We start from the raw sequence: 22,041 nt of genomic DNA on the forward strand, positions 1-22,041 counted from the left end.
AACAAGATTCGGGGGTTTTTTCTTTTTGCTCCTTTAGATGCAGAGAAGGCCTTTGTCCTGGCTCTGTGGCACTCTTCTTCCTGCCCTGTGCCAAGGTGTTTCCCCTTAGCTCTGGGAGAAGCATTAGAGCATGGATGTTAAGTGCATGGACTCAGGAGCCAAACAGCCCTGGTCCGTGGCCCAGCTCCACCACACACCCGCTGTGGGACCTTGGGCAAATTTCTAAACTCCTAGTGCCTCAGTTTCTTTATCTATAAAAGGGGATAGTAATAGTACCTTGTCTCATAGGGTTGTTAGATGGGTCGAATGAGTCATCATTTCTAAAACCATGAGAACAGTACCTGCTGCATAGTTAGTGCTCTGCAGGTGTTGGCTATTCCTATTATTTCAGGTTCAATTCAGGACTCATGTGCATTCACCTCTTAGCTGGCCTTCACACCCAGGGTAGGGACTGTATTGCCGCCCAGTGCCCCAACCTGTTTGTCTCAGTGCCATGCTCAGATCTTGGAACTTCTAGAAGCCCCTATGCAGACCTACCTTCTGCATAACGGCACCTGCTCCATGCTGTAAACCTTCCCTCTTTTACTTGTTGAAATTTCCGCCTCCTTAGTAGCCTGATTTGTGGCTGCTGTAGAAAATGGAGCAAACCAACTAATTCATACTAAGATGCTAATGGCTGTTTATAAGCTCCGGGGCAAGAGGCGTCTCATCTGTCTTTTTCTCCACCTATCCCTAGTACCTAACATTTGCCTGAACGTAGAAAGTGCTCAATAAATATCTGTTGCATGACTATTTGGACCTTAGTTGAAAGGCATGCGTCTTGACTGATGGGATTTCAGACATCTTGACAGGCTGGAGAGGAAAATGTGAAAGCAGGGCACTCCTACTTGTGTCTCTCAGACCACAGTGTCTAGGGGAACTTCTACTTCACTTAAGTATACAGCAGTATTTTTTTTTTCACTTTTTATTTTGAAATGAATTTTGACTTACAGAAAAGTTGCCCCGAAAGGACCCATCTCTCAGCTCTCCCGGAGGTAAATGTTAACATCTTACCTAGCCGTAGTCCAGTGATCAAAACCATGAAATTAACAGTGGTACTATGAATGTTATTATTAGCACTATTATGATTTGAATTTCACCAGTTCTTCCACTGATGTCACTCTCACGTTGCATTTAGTTGCCACATCTCTTAGTCTCTACCAACCTGTGACCGTTTCTTCATCTTTCCTCGTCTTTGGTGACTTTGCCACTTTTAGAGCATATTGGTCAGTTATATTGTAGAATATGTGTCAGTTGGGGTTTGTTGGATGTTTCTCACTACTAGATTGAGGTTAAGGATTTTTGGCAGGAATATCGCAGAGTGATGTGACCTTCTCAGCATACATATCGGGGGTAGATGATGTCAATATGCCTTATTACTGGTGATAATTAACCTTGAGCAGTTGGTTAAGGTGGTGTCTGCTGGGTTTCTCTACTGTAAAATTGTTATTTTCCCTTTATAATTAATAAACCGGGGGAAATACTTTGAAGCTATGCAAATATACTGTTTCTCTTCAAAGTTTCTCATACTCATTTGAACATCCATAGGTAGGTTTTGCCTGTGATAACTTACTGTGGTGTTTGCCTAATCGTGGTTTTTTACATTTCTCATTTCTTCTACATTTATTTCTTGGAATTCTTTAAGGAAGAGCTGTCCCTTCTTCCCCATTTATTTATTTATGCAATTGAAAGTTTATATCAGTATGGAATCATGGATGTTTATTTTATTTTATGGATTATTACACAGTCCTTTCTTTAGTTATTTCTCATTTTGTTCCAGTTTTGGCCGATGGGGTTGCCTTCAGGTTGACGGTGTGTCTTGTCACGTGCCCCATTTTTTTCTGAGCCCTCCCATAAGGTCATATTTGGTAACCGTGGAGATCACCTGGGCATATCCCCCATCACACACTGGGGGGAAGGTCCAAGAAGGCAGGCTGCTGTTAGGGGCGGTTGGGCTTAGAAGCCAGGTCTCCTGAATGCCTGTCCTGCTCTCTGCCAAGGGACCTGTTGCCTCTCTACACTTCACAGCCTTTGTTTACCAAGAAATTCATGTAATCCCAGGCATCCCTCCCATTTCTTTCTTTCTTTCTTTCTTTTTTTTTTTTTTGCAAACACACCAGAGAAATTTATTGGGAAATTTGTCCAATGGAGATTTGCAGTCATGAATATGAACCAAGACCATGCCTCATGGTTGTTTTGCTCTAGCCATGCCACTCTTCTGCAGGCACAGAGCAGGTAGATAATTAAGTTCATCCCACACACGTTTGCAGAGAGAGGGTCAAGGGAAGTCAAGTTGTTCAGGGGAGAGATTACAATAATTAAGTATAGACTCTGAACTGGGTAAAGAAAGATACAAGGGTTTGTCAGGGGTGATGGCTGTAAAAAAAATTGGTAGGGTCAATAGATTGGAAGACCTTATCACATCTGAAGAAACATTCTATTAGGGGTGTTTGAAAGATGAACTGGAAGGAGAGAATAAAGTAAAAAGAGAACGGAACTCTAGAAAAAGCAATGTGGGCAACAGTACACTGATTGGTAATGGTAAGGTCCAGAGCCACACTATTCAATGGAATAGCCACTAGCCATATGTGGCTATTTAAACATAAATTAATTTAAATAAAATTTAAAATTCAGTTCTTTAGTTGCACCAGGGACATTTCAAGTGCTCCACAGCCATGTGTGGCTAGTGGCTACCACATTGGACAGCACTGATACAGAGCATTTCCATCATCACAGAAATTGCTAGTGAGTAGAGCACTGCTTTAGTATGACCATGGGAGTGAGAATGGAGACAAGAGTAGGGATGGGGGTAATACCAGGGGGAGCCCTGTTTGCTACACAGCCCTCAGGGAGAGGAGTTCTGGTAAGGGAATTGTGAAGGTGGAGTCGAGGTGCCACGAACTCCTGTTTTCTACCAGTCCCCAGGGTCATCACCTGCTCGTCGGCATGCCCAGTCACATCTGTCACTAAGGCCGGCCTCCTGTCCTTTACCTGGGGCTGCACTGCACTGCTACCAGAAGAGTCAGCCACATGCTGGCCTTTTCACTAGGTGATTGCCAAAGATACCTTGTCCGAGGCATCTGAGATCCCAGTCAATCCCCAACTGCAGGCGGACAGAGAAGACCCTCACTGTCTGTTCTCATGTGCAGAGGTACCCAAAGTCTTCAGGAAGATGTAGCTCACCTGTCTCGCAGATTCCCGGCGAGAAGAAAGGAATGGGGCTGGGGATGGGAACTGGGACTTCTGGCTCTGTTATATTAGACTAAGACCTCGGTTTCTGTTTTGACAACGAAGTAAGTAGCATAGGGAATTGTCAGTCCAGAACAGGGTTCATGGGCACAAGGGGAGAACCTCACTAAAGTTCTTTCCCAGGGAGAAGAGGAGGCAGCACGGCTTAAGTCCTAAAATTTCCATTAGCTGGCGAGGAGACCACGAGACATACCAGGTCAGGTTAGACCTTTACTGAGGAGAGGAGACAGTGCCGCATTCTTGCCATTGATGATTTCAATGTGGAACTGCAGGTGAGTGGCTGTGACGACACGGTGGCCCCGGAGGAGAGCACAGGTCTGGCAGTTGTGGCATTGCCAGCGGTACTGGATGATGTAAATGGCATTGAGCACCTGGCAGTATCGCCAGTGGATGCACCACATACGGACCAAAGACTGGAGCTGGACCACCGCCCTCTCCGTGTGTGCGTAGGAAATCAGGGCTGCCCTCCGCTTCTTCTGCCGCAGCCTGTCCATTGTCAGTCTCCACCAGCACTGAATGATCCAGGCCCTGAGGGCTGCGTGGAACAATGTCTGGCGTACCAGGGTGCCACGCCACCAGGCCTGGATCTTCTTGGCTGCTTTTATTCTTTCTTTTATATTTTTCTTTTTTTTTTTCTGCTGCTGCTGCTGCTTCTGCTGCTTCTTCTGCTTCAACCTAATTTCTTCTTCGGAATCCTCAATCGCAATTAAAATTAAATTGCCGTCTGTCTGTCCACTTCCCTTCTGTCAGAGACGTATCCGAGCTCAGAGTGGAAAGACAGGGCACTTGGGTGCCGTTCCTCCAGTGAGGCCCATCCACATCCTTTCTCATTATCAGTCACACAGGAGGGCAGGAGGGACCATGGCAGGATAGCTCCATACAGCTCTCTAGTGTCTCCTCAGACTTAGCACTTCCTGTCTTCCCTGGATTCAAGTTTCAGTACCTCAGTGCGCCATAGGAAACTAGAGAGACTAGATGAATCTGGGTTCCAGTCTTGACACAGACCCTTTCTGGCTGTGTGAACTTGAGGCAGGAGATAGATGGGCCCCAGGCTGAGTAGCTGGAGTTTGTCCCCTGTGGTCAGATACTCCAAGATGAAGATAATAGCAGGAACAAGAGAGGAGGTGAGCCCTTCGGTGGAGGGGACGGAGGGGGTGAAGGTGGACGCTCTTTTTCCTTCTTTTTCTTCTCTCTCTCTTTTACTAATGTGGTTTCATCAAGGTCTTCGATCACGATTTGACAAACGTGGCCATCTTTACAAATCTGCGGGGCTCCAGGCAATTCTCCATGCGGTGTCCCTCCGGGTGCTTGCTCAGCCTTCCAGGCTGCTGCATGCTTACACCACCTCCACGTGGATACGAGCTCCTGTGATCGCCCTCCTCGAAGTAGGGGAAGGAAGGGCTGGAGAGAAGAGCCCCAGCGTAGTAGTTTTCCACTTGGAAGTGTCTTATTTCACTTCTGCTCCCTTTTTATTGGCTCAACAGCCATGCAGCTGTGTCTAAATTCAAGGAGAAGGAAAATACAATCTTCCAACATGCTTAAATAGATTGTAAGAGATTTCGTGCTGTGGTCTTGCCGCGGTCCCTTCGCGAGTTCCCTCGTGCCACAGGCGGTCTGCGTGTTGGGAGGGGGGCTGCCCCGCGCCCCTCGGTCAGGGCCCAAGGTGGTGGGACCGTGCCCAGGCCTCCATCATTAGCTGCACACTGCCTCCCATCCCTCGCATTTCTGATTCCCAGGGCTCAGCCTGTCACTGGGAGGTTGGGAGTCATGGCTCTCTCTCCACTTATGCCTGACAACTCCTGGAGCCAAGTGCCATGGAGGACTGGCCTTCTCTGGTGGCTTTTTGCGTCTTACCCAGCTCCTGGCAAGCAGTCAATAGTTTGGAAAGGTAAACCTTTAGCTTATCATTATTGTTGCTGTTATGTGACTGTAAAAGTAAAGCGTCTCATTTTTCAGCTGGTGTTAACAGCCAGAGCTTTTTAAAAAAGTGTAGGTACAATGTATTCCTTATTCACATAATAATGGTTCAAATGCAAATGAGGCTGGTTAAAGGAACCAGGCTGTCTAAGCTGAAAACTCTTTCCTCTAGAGAGAGAGCAGTAAGTGAAAGAATGCCACCAGGAAACACCAACACATATCCATAGTGTGGAATGTTCTACAAGAAAATTGGCCTGGACTCCTTACAAAGTCAGTGTCATAAAAACATAAAACAAAATACCATGTGTCAATCCTTGATGGGATCCTGATTTTTAAAAAGTTATAAAAGTCATTTTGGAGACATTTGAGGAGATCTGAACTCGAACTGGATATTAGACACCAGGAAATTATTAATTTTCTTAGGTGTAATCATGGTATCATCATTCTGTAGAAGAACATCTTTGTTCTTAGGAGATACATGCTGAACTATACAAGGGTGAAGTGTCTTAAGGGTGATGTCTGCAACTTACTCTCAAATAATTCTGGGAAAAAGTCTATAAAGTAAAGCAAATGTGGCGAAATGTTAACAGTTGTTAATCTGGGTGTATAACACGACAGTCCTCCTCATTCAGTATTCTGTTTGAAATTTTTCAAAATAAAAAGTCTGAAGGAAAATTACTTTTACAACCGGGTTTTATATCCTTTATTTATTGAAGAAACACCCTCTTCCCTTTATTCCCATAAAATTGGCAAAAGTCACTTCCATCCAACTGAAATGATCACGTGAGCAGGGGTTCAGGAACCCACATGAATGGGATCACAAGTATCAAGGCTGGATCTGTGGAGAGATGGTTAGGAGTGGGGAGTAGAGCTCTAGTCTCTGCATATCTGGCCTCAAATCCCAGCTCCCCTGCTGTTTCATCATTCAGTGACCTTGGCTAAGGAACTTAAAACTTCAGGGCCTCAGTTTCTGCAACTGTAAAATGAGGATAGTAGCATGTTATTTCCATTTGTACATGCTGTGTAATATGGATATGGGTAACATATCTATCCATCTCTTGTGAGTCTCTGCCTGCCCTCCAGTCCTTCTGAAGAGTGTAGGGAATGTGAAGATAATAGCTCAGGCCCTGGGGAGCTACAGGTTGACTGATGGAAGAAGGCTTGTGGGTGGGGCCTGTCTTCAGGGACCTCGAGATAATTTGAGCAAATGAGATTTTATATATAATCACTGTCTCATCATAATTTGAGGTTAAGAGTACTAACTTATTAAATGTGACCACTTAAAATACTTGAGAATATTTTAAGATTCTGTTTTGGTGTAGCTTCTTGTTTTTCAGTATCAGGAGCCTCAAGAATAGAAGGATTGACAGTTGGATATTGTGCAAAAACACAATCCTTGACCCTTATCTGACACTATATACAAAAATTAACATGAAATGGATCATAGACTTAAATGTAAGAGCCAACTAAAAGACTTCTAGAAGAAAATATAGAATAAAACCTTAATGATCTTGGGTTAGGCAAAGATTTCTCAAATAGGACACAAAAATTATGAATCATAAAAGAAAAAATGATTAAATTGAACTTCATTAAAAGACAGTGTCTTCAAAAGACACTGTTAAGAAAATGAAACAGCAAGCCCCAGACTAGTAGAAAATGTTTGCAAAACATATATCTAACAATGGACTTGTACCTAGAATACATGAAACATTTCTTACAACTCAATAATGAGAAGACAAGCAACCCAATTAAAAAAATGGACAGAAGACTTGAACAAATACTTTAATAAAGAACATATATAGATGGCAAATAAATACATGAAAAGGTGCTCAATGCTAGTCAAAAACACCGTGAGATACTACCACACACCCACTAGATGACTAAAATTAAAAAGACAATACCAAGAGTTGGCAAGAATATGGAGCAACTGAAACTTTCATACACTGCTGGTGTGAATGTAAAATCATAAGGCCACTTGGGAAAACAGTTTGGCAGTTTCTTATAAAGTTAAGCACACAATATAATTCCTAGAAATTCTACTCCTACGTATTTACCCAAGAGAAATGAAAGCATAAGTCCTCACACCGCTTGTATGTGAATGTTCATAGCAGCTTTATTCATAGTAGCCAAAAACTGGGAGCAGTCCAAATGCCCATCAGCTGGAGAATGGATGAAAGGCTGTGGTATGTCCATACAGTGCAATGCTATGCAGCAATTTTTAAAAAAGGGATGAACATGCAAAACATGAGTGAATCTCAAAAACATGGTAAGTGAACAAAGGCAGACACATAATTACACAATTCCACTTACATGGTGTTCTGTCAACTTTAAACAGGGATGTTCTGGGAAAAATAACCTAGGGGTGATGTGGAGGTTACTTGACTTGTGGAGAACCCCATGGTGGTGTACCTGCTAGGAGGTTGGCTGTAACCTTGATATGACCTGCTGGGAGCCTGGGGGGATTAGAGAGAAGGTATGAACATCAAGGGCATTATACAGAGACTTGGCTTCTCACCCTGGCTCTACTAGAGATGGGCTGTGTGCCACTGAGCAAGTCACTTAACCTCTCTGGGCCTCAGTTTTCTCATCAGTAAAATAGGGGTAAACTGGAGTTACAGGTAAAGTGTCTCATACCCAGAACAGAGGTGGGGCTTTTTGAAGATTAATTCCCTTCTCTGCAGATTTCTTCGCCTTGCGCCTCATTGACATGTACCTTGCCCCTTTCCTCTGCTTCTCTTTGGTAAGAAATATAAGCATAAACCTGGGTCAAAATGTGTCTTCTGGCCAGCTTTTTCTCAGCACCAGCCCTCAGTTTGGTCTTTCTTCAGCACACCTTGGTCACTAACATCCTGTGTGACCTTGGACAAGTCAACTTCCTTCTCTGGGCATCTTCTCCAAAATGAAAGGCTTGGGCTCGATGATTGCTCTGGGCTCCACTTATTAGCTCCTTCACTCCAGGATTACAGTCTAGGAGTGAAGAAATGGCAGGACTCAAGAAGCAGTTGCATATGAAAGTCCAAGGGAAGAGACAGATCCTCTGGGGCCTTGGGCCTGGGCCTGTGGTCCAGCTGTAAATGGAAAAGGAACGTTCATATCTGTCTAGAGCTAGAGAAGAAGGATGGTGAATTCAGAGTGGTCTCTGTTTCCCCTCTGGCACAACCCCCCACGCTGCAAAATGTTGTGTGTTGGATGGGGGCACTGTCCTTTCTCGGAGGAAAGTCACTCAGGGACCCTGAGTGTCTAAAGCAGAGGCACTGACCTGCTCTTCCCCAGCACAGCAGACCCATCAATGGCTTCCAAAGAACAATGGTACTTGGCAGCAGCCCGCCTTCTTGAATTTCTAGTTTTCCTGTTCTTTCCATCAGACTAAAAGCAGTGAAAACAATAACAACAAACAATCTAACTTCTCAGCCCCCTACTTTTGGTTGGGAACTACACATTTTGGTACGTCTTTCTGTAACCCAGCAGGACCCTATGGGTCTTTCCCGGGACAGGCCTTCCCCCATATCCTCTGCTTTAGCTCCTCTCTGAAGTACCTAGATAACAGTATTTGATGCACATTTCCTGAGTTGTTTTACAGAAGTGAAAGCCCCCCCCATTAAATGGAAGATGTTAACTACCTGATGACCATGAGCACATAGCCTCCTGGGGCCTAAGGACTGATAAGGTTAACCCCTGTGACACTGCCTGGTTACCTCACCATCAGCCAATCAGAGAAGTGTGTACCAGCTGATCACTTACCCTGGGACCCCCACTCCCTCACCTGGCTTTTACAAATGCTTTGCTGAAACGCTTCGGGGAGCCCGGGGCTTTTTAGGGCATGAGCCACCCATCTCCTTGTATGGCCCTGCAATAAACCTTTCTATGCTCCAAACTCCAGCGTTTTGCTGTGTTTGGCTTCACTATGCGTCAGGCACACGAACTCACGCTAACATCTCCTGAGCGGGGGCTGCAGTGTGGACTTGGCTCCTTCCTCATCTGTATTCTTCATGATGAGCAAGACATCTCCTATGGGGACAAACTGCCATCCAGGGAGTGCTTCAGATCCTGGCCTCACCAGACAGACAAGGTCTGCCTTCCCAGGTTTCCTCCCGCCCTCTCTGTCCAGCTCCAGCAGTGCATGGTCTCTGTGGTGAAAAATGAAGTGCCAGATCATCTGGGGCACGTGGCTGCTCTGTGATTCTTTCTGTTCTGCAGGCTTTTATATGTTGGTGTATTCTCAGGATAGGGGTATGATGGCTGCGGAGGTTCTAGATGTCACACCCAGACTCTGGCAACACTGCAAGAAAGAAGTCTATTTTTTTTTTCATTATTTATTTATTTATTTATTTAAGGCTGTGTTGGTTCTTCGTTTCTGTGCGAGGGTTTTCTCCAGTTGTGGCGAGCGGGGGCCACTCTTCATGGTGGTGCGCAGGCCTCTCACTGTCGCGGCCTCTTGTTGCGGAGCACAGCTCCAGACGCGCAGGCTCAGTAGTTGTGGCGCATGGGCTTAGTTGCTCTGTGGCACGGGGATCTTCCCAGACCAGGGCTCGAACCCGTGTCCCCTGCATTGGCAGGCAGACTCTCAACCACTGTGCCACCGGGGAAGCCCAGAAGCCTATTTTTGTGGCTCTTTCTTTAGGAACCAGGAAGCTTTTTCTGCAAGGTCCTGGAAGCCTTCCCTTCAGGTCTCATTGGCTGGTCCTAAACTACATGCCCACTTCTAAACCTGTAACCAACAAGGTGGTGAAGAACCATATTGGCTTATACCAATTTTGGGGAGTTGTTATGGGTTGAACTGTGTCCGCATTTCCCATCCCCCAAATTTACATGTTGAAGTCTTAACCTGCAGTACTTCTGAATGTGACCTTATTTGGAAATATGGTCATTGTAGATGTATTAGTTAAGATGAGGTCATACTGGAGTAGGGTGGACCCCTACTCCAATATGATTGTTTTCCTTATAAAAAGGGAAACTTGGACACAGGGAGACCTACACACAGGGAGAACAGTATGTAAAGATGAAGGCAGGTATTGGGGTGATGCAGCGGAATCCAAGGAACACCAAAAATTGCCAGCAAACCACTAGGAGCTAGGGGAGAAGCTGGGAGTAGATCCTTCCTCACAGCTGTTAGAAGGAACCAGCCCTTCAGACACATTGATCTTGGACTTCTAGCCTCCAGAACTGTAAGACAATACATTTCTTTTGTTTAAGTCACTCACTTTTGGTACTTTATTATGGCAGCCCTAGCAAACTAATACAGAGGTAGACTAGACGTTGGGGAGTGGGAATCATCATGATCACTACATTTGCCATCAGGTAATGAATGTTATACTAATATCACTACTATGATGTACACTTAAAATATGAGACAAGCAGGATCATGAGATAGTAACTGCCCAGGCTTTGGAATCCGAAGGTCTGGGTTCAAGCTGTATCCCTGACTAGTTATGTGACTTTGGGCAAATCAACTTAAGCCCTCTGAACCACTAAACTGTAAACACAGCTACTGAACTTGAGATAAGATACCAATTATTAGCATGGAGAAATTCAAAGATATTCCCCTTTCCCAGCCCACCAAAGAGAAACCATCCCCCTTAATTTCTACCTGGTTCCATTCTATTCCTACCTCAATACTCTCCCACCCCTCCTCCACATCAGGAGAGTAAAGAGTTGAGAGAAAAAATGCAGGAGGTGAAAAAAATAAAGTTGTGAAGGCTAGAGGTAGAGAGTCATAATTTTGGGGGCATTTTGGCTAGTGAGGGGCTTCAGAGAGGGTGGAGTATAAGAGAATTAGGAAGGAGAGAAAACATTTCCAAGGAGATTTGCTGGGGGTTATGGGTTGGATTCACCTTTGTGTTTTTCAAAACGTTCTAGTAAAGAATATAATTCCTGAGCTCTAGAGAGAGAATGAAGTTGGATCACAAACTCACTTTCCTGGGAAACTTAATGAAAAAATCACAAAATTAAAACCAACCTCCCCCTCCCACCTACCCCACCCCACAAATAAAAACCAGCAGCAGCCAATCAAGGAAAGGGGTACAACTTCATGCCAAAAAGTCCAAAGAGTGACGGTCAAGGAACAAAGCAAGGAAGTCTGGCTTGACTTGCCATGACTTGTAAACTTTCCAGAAGAATGCGAGTGAACAAAATTCTGAGAATTCACACAACTATGCCTCCATCTGGAGCAAGAGTGACAAAGGCAGGGCTGCCAGCTTAAATATAGAATATCTAGTGAAATGTGAATTTCAGATAAACAATGAATAATTCTTTGTTCATTGCAATATAATTTTAAATTATACTTATAAATATTATAATATTTATTCCATGCAATACTTGGGACTTACAGATCCTAAAAAACTATTTTTTTCTTTATCTGAAATTCAAATTTAACTGGGAGTCCTGATATTATTATTATTATTATTATTATTATTATTATTATTATTATTAAATCTGGCAACACTAGACAGAGGTAATAAGCAGATACTCTGTAGAAAATTAAAAACAAAACATAAGCACCTCAAGTAGAAGCCCCTAACTACCCTAGAAAGGTCTCATTAGCAATAGGACTTAACATTCCTCAGGCTCCTTTCTGAAGGGGGGTTATTAGGGACCATTCTAAAGTCTTAGGGGAGCTGCCTATAGCTTAAATAAAATCCCAGGAGAGAAAGCCAAAATCCTCCAGGTTTATACATGAGTCCTCCTCCTTACTGCACCTTCAGGATATAAAAAATTGGAGAGACTTGCATTACCCCAGTTTCTAGAGCTTGGAGAAGACAAACAGCCTTTGGGTACATTGGGACAGAGTCCACAAAGGAAGTTTTGTCAGAGGTACCTACATTATAATGACCAAAGCAAAAAGAAATATGTAAATATGAAAGCAAGCAACACGTAGAAGGCAAAGGATAGATGAAGAACACTGCCTAGAAGAAAAACCCAAGGAATAAAAGAAAATTCCCTCTAGCCATTTTGAAGCAGCTGTTTTTGTCCAGTTGGCCGTTCACCAGATTTTTATAGCAATGAAAGAAAAAGAAAAGAAAGAAATGGCCTTAGATCTTTGATTAGCCCTCTACTTCTGGGAATTCATGCTCAAGGAGAAAATGAAACAAACAAAAACAATATATGTTTAGGGATATTTCTACTGTTGTCTACAATCATAAGCAAAAATGATTTATATAGTCAAAAATTGGTTGGGTAAAGGATGGAAATTCATACAGTAGAATACCTTGTAGTGTTGAGATTGAAGACTGGGATTTCAAAATTTCTGAGTGAAAATAATTAGGATATGAAGCAACATGTAAAGGAAGACCCCACTCACTTTCATTTTTGGCTGCACCATGTGGCTTGTGGGATCTTAGTTCCCTGACCATGGATTGAACCCGGGCCCTTAGCAGTGAGAGCATGGAGTCTTAACCACCGGACCACCAGGGAATTCCCAAGGAAGACCCTTTTGATGCTGATCTGCATACCTGCAGTTGTGTACTTACGTTTGGAAAAGTGCCCAAGAGAGTGTTTGCTAAGATGTTATCAATGGCTGTCTCGGGATGATGGGATTTGTCATTTTTCACTCTCATTTCTCATTCTCTGCATTTCTCTGTATTGAGTTGACTTTTTTCTTCTACATCATATATATATTGATTTTATTTAAAAAAAAAAACAAACAGCTTGTATTCCCTTCTGCCTTTCTTGGGCTCAGGGGACTTGCAAGGTCCCTGAAGCCATCTGGGATGAGATGGACCAGACAGAATGAAACCAGGTCACGTTTGCTTTGTAATGAGTGGCCGAACACCTTGCCTGGCCTTAGGACAGTTCTATAGCCTTGAGCCTTTGGGAAGTTTCAGCAACAGCTGCTTGACCTAAAGCTACCGATGACCAGCTGGGCAGGCAGCTGTTGGGACGTCGGACTTGTGGCAGATGACCTGTTTTGGAAAGCAGCACCAGCAACTTTTTGGGCAGGCAATCTTGGGCAATTATTTCTCCTCTCTTGCTCAGTTTCTCTGTCCATAAAATACAGTTAATGGAGCCTACACTATAGGGTCATAGTAGGAATCAGAAAAAATAATATACTAGAAAGATACTCCATAAATGTCAGTTTCCCTCTTTAAAGTCTTTCCACTGTGCTGTTAAAATTAGATTTTTAAAATTTTATTGGTGATTGGACCTTGGGTTGAGGGCAAATTTACAAGGAAATGTTTGTGGAGGATAAATGGCCTCCCTGTCCCCTGGTCCATATCCACACATCTAGCCTTCAACACAACTTAGGATTTCACTACTGGTGGGAGACTTATAACTCAAGTATTTGTTTCCAGAACTTGATTTCCCTGTGCATTATCTTATTTGATATGTGGGAAGCAAGAGAATTCTACTGTAACTTCTATGAATAGAGCATGATTAAACAGTTGTCAGGAAATCAGAACAAAGGGAAAGCTTTGCACTGAAAAGGCTCACAGTCAAGGTTGAGAGGTCAGAATGGCGTTTGTCATCTGAGATGAGTAGGGTTTCCATTTCCCCCACGGGGTGACGGGCTCTTGTTTCCCAGGTCTTCATCTCTGGATTTCAGCTCAATTAAACAGCAGTCAGCCTGCTGCCCTGGGTGGAAACACAAGTTGAGCACATTCGGTTCCTTCTAGCTTATTCAGAGCAGCAATTTGGATTTTAAAAAATAATTAAGGTGAGTGAACCAGCCCTCCATGTTGTTTTTGGAGGGACAGTCTGTCCCAGGGTACGGTGAACACATTCTCTCTGAAGTCAGCTAACACAGGAACCCAGCAAAACGGAGTTGTTCACAGGATCAGTTTTGGAAACAGCGTTTAAAACAAAGACTATTTCATGGCAATTAGTATATCAAAGAAGTGAACTCAGAGAGCTGAGTTCCATTTCAGGCACCAAGCCTATAGCCATGGAATCCAGGATTCATCCCAGCAAATAACACACCTGCACATAGTCCAAGCAATTTCTCCCTCAGAGGACAACATCTGCTTTTTTCACCAATGTCAGTGTTTAGAAAAGATGGTTTAGAAAAGTCAACCTAGGTGTGTGCTTAGGCCAGGGGCTTCAGAATTTAAAAATGCATGAAGGTCCAGGTGATTACTTTCCCAAGTCAGAGGCCCTCCACTAGGTAAATTTCATCTCTGTCCAGTGGGTGTGCATCTGCACGGGGCTTGACAATATCTTGACCCTCATCAACCTTCTCTGGATGCGAGGGGAATCAACGTCCTCGGTGTGGGAGGAGGGGGATGAGGCGGCGTCTTGGGTTGAACACGATTAGGAAATGAGGACGCTGATGAATCAACCATGAATCAACCACCACCAAATGGTCAATCATTGAGACCAAGCTCTTCAGAATTTCCGTCATTGGTAACCATGGGATTAGTAACTTGGCCCATATTGTGAGGGACTGTGTGTGTGTGCATATGTGTGTGTGCATTCACACACATTAAGTGGACTAAGAGAACAGAAATAAAAGATTCCAAACAATTAGTTGCCCAATTAGCTGTCCTCGCAATTATGGGAATGAGACATTTAGTTAAAAACGCAATGATTGTTTAAATTAAATTGCCCGTTTTGAAAGCATCTTCCTGGCTCAGTCGCCGTGCCAACTGGTTCTCACAGTGGTGCCCTTGCTTTTGAGAGGCAGGCTCAATAGTCTCCCTTACAGCCAGGCCCAGTCTGCTTCCTTAACTAACAAGGTTGAAACCAGGGAGGGAAAGTGCTGTGACTGGGAGCTGGGAGCTCAGCTAGACTCCCTTTTCAGTGATTTCTCAGGCTTGAGGGTGGCCTGCCTGGCCTCTGCATGGGAGGAAATACTGCAGGCGGAGGCAGGGCAGGGTCAGAGTCTGGCTGATCAGGGACGTTTTGCAATCAGCTAAAGGTCTCTTTTTTCAAAGCATGGTGGTGAATAAGCAAAAATGAAAGACAAGTGAATATAAACAAACTCTCAGGTTCTAGAGATTTAACAGCATTACCGATCGAGGTCCTGCTGGATTCTTACCAGCATTTCCCACTGGCATCCAGAAATCCAAAAGGGGACAGAACATGAAAACTTTTCTTCCTCCTCTTCGTTTGCAAGTATCTGGTCTTGTGGACTGACCTGCTCACCCACCCAGGGCCCATCTCTAGGACACACAAGAACCTCGGGGTTTTTTGGCATCCTTTCCCCAGCCCCCCACTGCCTGCATCATGCCCACCCACTGCCCACCCATAAAGAGAGCACAACCTGAATACAATGGGCCCACTGTTCCCACATGTATCATTTTCACATCCCTGAGCTCAGAGCCGAGGGGAATCAGGATCCTGAAGGGCCTTGAGACCTCCTCCTAGACGGGTCTCTTCTGCCCTGGGTGGCTGCTCAGGTCCCAGAGCCCGGGGAGGGCTCTGTCCCAATAAACAATGAACAAATGCAAGCTTATCCGACATGGCCCTCCTGAGAAAGCCCCGCTGGCCAGCCCTTCTACTCTCCTGCCCTGTGAAATGTGTTGTTCATGATGTGTGTTACAGGACGGGAACCAGCACTTGCTTAAGAGCCAGCGGGGCGTTTGGATCTGGGTTTACTGTGGGCTCTGCTGCTTTGCGGCGGGGCGCGTTTGGACAGGTTACATAAACGTTCTGAACAGCACAGAGCCTCATCTATAAAATGGGGATCAAAAATGGTTATTGAGTTACTGTGAGGACTCAGTAAGTAAATGGTTGGGAGGGGTCTAGCACTGTGCCTGGGATATGGTAAGCACTCAAAAATGGTAACCTTTATTACTGTATATTTATTATTCCTTTCAAAAGGATGACTCAGTGTCAAAGCTGGGACTCCAGAGAAGATCGATCAACCTGTCAGCCTTGCACAGGCCCACTGGGCCCACTTCATGATCCACCCTCCACAGGGCCTCCAGCAGGGTCTTTCTAAACATGGAGTTATTAAACATACCTTTCATGCTACTTGAAGCCCTTCGGTGGCTGCCACTGAGGACAGGAGAGGGGCAGGGGCTTCTTGCAAGACGGAGGGTCCCTCTGAGTCCTGTGGGGTCTGGGTGGGCCCCTGAGCAGAGGCAAGGTGTGCAGGTCCAAATGAGGAGCCCGCCCACGAGGTAAGGGCCTGGGGGCCTGCATGCGTCAGCGTCCAGGGTTCCATCCAGGTCTGGAGAAGACTCAGGAACAGAATGGAAACAGAGATTTGGGACAGCCATTCCAGGATGTAAGGCAGGCTGGGAGGAGGGGAGGACCTGCACAACAGGGGGGCCCGAGAGTGACCATTGATCCTGGGGATGGGGGCAGATAGTGACCTCGCTCTGTCCCACCACCATGTGGCTGCTTTGCTTCCTAGGGTGTGAGGAGAAGTGTGGCAGTTTCCAGCAGCACCCGGGACAGCTTCAGTGGCTGGTGTGAGAAAGACACCCTCACCTCAGGCAGTTAAGATGCTTGGGTAGCCAGTCACAGAAACGGGCTTGAAAAATAGGGGTATTTGTTTTCTCACAATTCTAGAAGTCCAGGGGTAAGGCAGACTCCATGTGAAACTGAGCAGGACCCAGTGGGGCTCTTGGGCACAAAAGCCTTTCTGTGTCCTCCTGTTTTCTTGTTTGCAGGAAATAGGCTTCATTCAACCTCCATGGCCTTCCCTGATTTCCAACGGGCAGGTTCAAACAGTTGCTAATCAGGGAAGGGAGGGGATGCAGAGACAAGGGGGGAACAGTCAAGGTACAATAGCGTAGCCTTCGGGCAGGGTCCTGGTTCCCCCTCAAGGAATACAGACAACAATATCTTTGAGCTGTTTTGCAGATTCTGAAACCCCCTTAACGTGGGAGAAGTTAACTGTATGCTGCTCACAAGCACGTAGACTCCAGACCTACTGGAACCAGAAGGCTGATGATGCTGACTCCCACTTACCTCCCCACCAACCAATCAGAAGAATGTCCATGAGCTGATCAGGCCCTCTTTGAACCCTTACTATAAAACTCCTCATTATGCCCTCCAGGTCAGGATGCAGTTTTGAGGACATTAGCCCACTGTGGCCCCTTTTGCCTGGCAAAGCAATAAAGCTATTTTTTTCTACTTCACCCAAAACTCTGTCTCTGAGATTCAATTTCGTGTCAAGGTACAGAGGTTGGATTTCGACTACACAGGTGAGGGACTACGGGTGGCTCAACGATGTCATTAAGAATGCTGGCCGTCCTTGTGTCTGGGCTCTGCCATCCTTGCTGTGGACATCCTCCTAAGATGGTTTTCTTCAGAGTCTCCACATGGCTGCAGGGAAAATGGCAAGTACCTGCCTTCTTGTGAGGGTGGGGGATGAGTACAAGAGCCCCCTCCCCTAACCATGAAATGTAAATCTTTGCAGCCCGACCGGGCAACTTAGGGCACCCCAGAACCAATAACATGGTTTCCTGCTGGAGCTGGGTGGGTCCCAGAACAAACGTGAGACTGGACTGGAAGGGGGGCAGGGGAGAACTGTGGCTTGGGTAGGCAAGCAACCCCCCAACACGTCCTAACAGATACATGTCTCACCCTGGCACACGGGAAGCACTCCAGGCTTTTAGGACTGTGCTATCCTCTAGCTTCTTGAAGTTTGTTGGGATGCACCCAGGAGGCCCACAGGGCCCGTGCTTGCCCAGCTTCAAGACCAAAAAAGAGCCCAGAGTCAGCAACAGAGACATCTGTGTTTTAATGGATGGGGGAGCTTACACATCTGAAGTAAGCTCCTGGAGTGACACTCCATCGTGTGAGACGGATGGTGGGCAGGACGTGGTGGCAGTCTTCACTCCCAGGGGCACGGGGAGGTTGCCAGTTATAGGGGAGTGACATCAGGTGGGTTCATTAGTTAGCAGGGAAAACAGTAGAGGCGCACGCCCCTCACCACCCCTTTGAGAAGCTGTCGCTAGCTGGGGCAAGTATGTAGGAAGGTCAGTTATGTGTGTAGGGTGTAGGTGAAGCAGGCACTGGTTGAGCCGGGGATGTCCAGGGAGCAAGAGAACAGCCATCTTGAGTAGCCTGACCATAAGAAGACCCATGGCAACTTTGAGAGGTGGGCAAGGATTAGTCTACCTACTTGCCAGAAGGGGCTCAGACAGGTTAAGAAAGGACACAATGTTGCACGGGTGGAGGAGCAGCAGTGGGTCTTTCTTTCCCCTCCCTGCCCACTCGGAGCTTCTTCGTGGTCTAGAGCCCTATGGAGACCCAGAGGCCGTTGAGTTTTGGTTCTGTAGTTGACTGGTACATAGCAATGCACTCAGAGACAATCCCGCCACATGCACACCCTAGAACTTTGGTGCTAGACTTGTACCAACCCCCAGCCCTTAGCCGCCAACCAGGTGCTGCCCGGCACCCAGCTCTTCCCCTGCTTCCTACCCACAGGCAATGCTTTTTCACGTTTTCCCTTCCTACCTCTGTGTACCTTTGTCTAGTGACTCCCCACTATCAGTTAATGATGAAGTCCTCCCAGTGTGGGTGTGACAGGCAGGGGACAGGGAGGAGGGAGAGAAGGACATTCCTATACAGAGAGGCTGGGGCAGCTTGAGGCTACATGGCAGTGAAGCCCATCGGGGCAGATTTGAGTGGATCAGTACAGGTCCTGCCCCTGGAATGTCGATGCCATTAAAGCAAACACACTGACTCAGCCATTGGAATATGTGGTTCCTTCCAAGAAGTTTCCCTGTTGACGTTTGGTGCAAAATAAGGGATTGGAAACAGGACTTTGGACAAGCTGGTTTTCAAAGTAGCCAAGGGGCAGAGTCCACTTGTGGGCTGGAGGGGCCTAACCTTTGCTCCTGGAGGGGTGCAGGGAGATGTGGGGGGTGTGGCCTTTTTCTCTTTCTTCCTCCTATTCTGATGGGAGAACCAGAGTCAAGGAATATCCATTCCATCCCCCTGCCCTGGACAAGGGGCCTTCCCTTCCCAGGTGCCAGCAAGAGGCTCTGGGCTCCTCTGGCCATTCAGACGCCCACCCTCCATGTCAGTGAGTGCCTTGCTCTTTCAGGCTCTTTCTCTCCTTTTCCAAAGGGAGTCTCCCACACTTGGGTGACTCCCGCTGGGGATTTCTGGGCACCCTGAGGTTTCTACTGCCTTTTGGATTTCCTGAGGCTGGAACAAATGTAGTCCCCAGAGGAGTGGGTGATGTCCTGGAACACGGGTTAGGAGAACTGCAGCTGAGGGCCTGCTCCGCTGTTAGCATCTGAGTGAACTGGGGAAAGTCACTGAACCCCACTGTGCCGCAGTTTCCTCATCTGCCAAGGAAATTTTAACACCACCTGCCTTTTCTTCCTGGTTTTTAAGAAGATTACACACAATAACAAGGATGAAAATTCCATGCAAACTTAAAGATGTTTCATGAATGTCAGGTGGCGCTTTTAGTGACCCCAGTGCTGTGCCTTGTGATTTCTCCCTATTTGGAAAGAAGAGCATGGGAGCGGGCAGCACGGCATTCAGTGAGGGGGTTATTCTCCGTAGGTGCCATTGTAATTGGGAAGCCATCTGGAGCGGAAGCTGGGAAAACATGAATTCGAGTCCCAGCTTCCACATCAGTAGGCCAATTTAGCAAGTCCCTTCTCTGGCTTCTAGCAGGCGGAGGGGTGTCAGATGACCACCAAGGCTCCTCCTGGCTCCTGTTCTGTGAATTTTATTGAAATCCTTATCTCTACAGCCAGAGTTATAACCAGGTTCCCACCTAGAGCTTCGACTTTAAAAAAAAGGGCTCTATTGAGGTGCAATTGACATACGACAAACTAGGGACCCGACCTTTGGCCAATGTGGAGCAAACGGGCTAGAGTCCCTTTGGTTATGCGTGTAGGGTGTCTTGGAAGGTCTGTTATAGCCTCACCTGTTAGAGAAAATGTAGCTGCTTCCCAGCTGACACCTCTGCAATCCCAGAACCTCACCCGGATTAGAGAAAGCGGGGCCATATTTTCTAATTATCCCTACAATTCCGACAAGGCCGCTGTTCCTTAAGTCTAAAGGGATTTGAAGTTGTTCTAATCTGGCTGGGCTCATGTCACACGGCGCTGGCTTTCAGATTTCCCGTTATTGGAAGTGCATTAACATTCCCTCAAGATCATAATGGGGCTAAGAGGGGCCTCCAGGCCTGTGACAGGGAGAGAAGGAACTCAGAGAGGGAGAGCACTTAAAAATAGGAACTAAGTCTTGGAGTCCTGACTCTTTCTGCAAAGAAGTAGGTCTTGTCTAACTCCTCCATGGTCCTTGAGAGAGCCAACAAGATGGAGGGGGCGTGGGATGAGTCAAAGAGTGGCAACGCGCCGAAGCTCATCTGTGAAGCTGGGATGAAGCAGATTAATCCTATACTTAGGTTACAAGAAAAAAGGAGTCTTCCAACTAATTCTAGATCATCAGCCATGTAATCGATCTCTCTGTGTCTGTTGAAAATAATGTTATAAAAAATAATGATGCAAGAAAGGTCTCCAGGAGACCAGCTTCCCATCCTCTGCACTATTGGCATTTGGGCCACAACATTCTTCGTTGCAGGACCGTCCGGTACATTGTAGGACGATTATCAGCATCCCTGGTCTCTACCCATTAGATGTCAGTAGCACCCCACCCCTAGTTATGACAACTGTCTCCAGACAAGGCTGAATGTCCCCTGGAGGGAAAAATTGTTCTTTTTTGGGTTTTAAAAAATGGTCCCATTTTGTTCTTAAAAAAAAGTAATTACAGACTATTGTCTTAGATTTGTTGTGTGACTGTTACCTGCCAGGCTATGGGTTAAGGGCCTTACAGACAAGATCTTGTTTATCCGTGGCTAGTGGATTACAAGGGTCTTTTATTTTCTTCTCTTATTGTGGGAAACACATAAAGCAACAGCGTCTTCCAATTTCTCTAGTTAATTTGCAGATTCTCTCTCTGCCTCCTGCCCTGCCCAGCAAGGAGGAGGGGCAGTGTCGGGCAGGGAGGAGAGGTGAGATGCCTGGCCCGGTCACTTCCAAATCAGGAGTGTGCTTTTGGAAGCCTTCTCATCCTGTTTGAGCCTCATTTATAAAAAGAGGATAATGATGCCTGCCTTGCAAGCCTATGAGGCTTAGAAAACAAAATTTGGTAGGAGGGAACATGGCTACTTTGCTTCCCTCTCTCCCGTCAGTGCCTGGCCACTGGGCCTGGTTCAGAGTAGATGATCGATAACGCTCCTGGAATGAATAGGTTGATGAAGAAAAATGTCTGCATCTGTCACAGGCCCTGGCACCGAGGTGTCTGATAAATACTTCCTGGCTGACCATGTCTGCGATGCAGACAGGCAAAGGACAGAGGCAGCAGCAGGCACCAGAGGCTGTAGAGAGTGGTATGCGAACCAGAACCGCCCCTGCCCTTGCGGGAGTTTGTGATCCAGGAGGATGGGAATGACAATGAACAAGAATTACATATCACTGAACAATTACAAGTGTGAAAAGTGCCACTAAGCGGGTGTTCAGAGTCACTCACATCTCACACTTGCCCAGACACATGTAAGCACGCCGGCTACAGCTGTGGGCTAGCCTGTGGGATTGTGGTGAGCCAAAGATCTGGGCTCTAGGGAAGTTTTAGAGAGGTTTTCATCTCTTTTAAAGCTTAAAACAGTGAACTTTAATAAAAGAAAACATTTCCATTGAGCTTTTAAGTACTTAATAGGAGTTAAAAGTAAGGCGAATAAAATAGTCTGTTGTGTTTCAATTCAGTAAGTGCTCCCTTTGATCAACTTCATTGTCCTTTAAGATTGGGATTAATGTCTGTCTGCATTTGGAAAAGGTCACATTAGCCCAAAGGCTGGTGGATGTCAGGAGAAAGGCAGCCACAGGTACTGGGAATGCCAACAGGAGCCTGGGCTCTGTGAGGCTGCATCCAAACCCCCGCCCTCCCGTGTCTTTAGTGTCACCCTCCCAACCCTGCCAAGCC

General features: G+C 46.1%; 1 protein-coding gene across 1 annotated transcript; it reads right to left on the minus strand.

Annotated features, from left to right (window-relative positions):
- Positions 1-3,485: 3,485 nt before the first annotated feature.
- On the minus strand, positions 3,486-4,622 carry LOC103017961 (IQ domain-containing protein F2-like). Its single transcript, XM_057545686.1, has 2 exons — positions 4,548-4,622; positions 3,486-4,031 (listed from the first exon to the last, which is right to left on the minus strand). Exons 1-2 carry the CDS (start codon positions 4,620-4,622, stop codon positions 3,486-3,488), a joined length of 621 nt encoding a protein of 206 aa, XP_057401669.1.
- Between the last annotated feature and the right edge of the window lie 17,419 nt (positions 4,623-22,041).

The sequence above is a fragment of the Balaenoptera acutorostrata genome, chromosome 4, assembly GCF_949987535.1.
Source record: "Balaenoptera acutorostrata chromosome 4, mBalAcu1.1, whole genome shotgun sequence".
Classification (NCBI taxonomy): Eukaryota; Metazoa; Chordata; class Mammalia; order Artiodactyla; family Balaenopteridae; genus Balaenoptera; species Balaenoptera acutorostrata.

Excerpts from the sequence above, each read along its gene's own strand:
- LOC103017961 (XM_057545686.1), bottom strand. The coding sequence starts at position 4,622 with ATGCAGCAGCCTGGAAGGCTGAGCAAGCACCCGGAGGGACACCGCATG. Across the intron at positions 4,032-4,547 it reads GCCTGGAGCCCCGCAGATTT|AAGGGAAGTGGACAGACAGA; the intron begins GTAAAGATGGCC and ends CGTCTCTGACAG.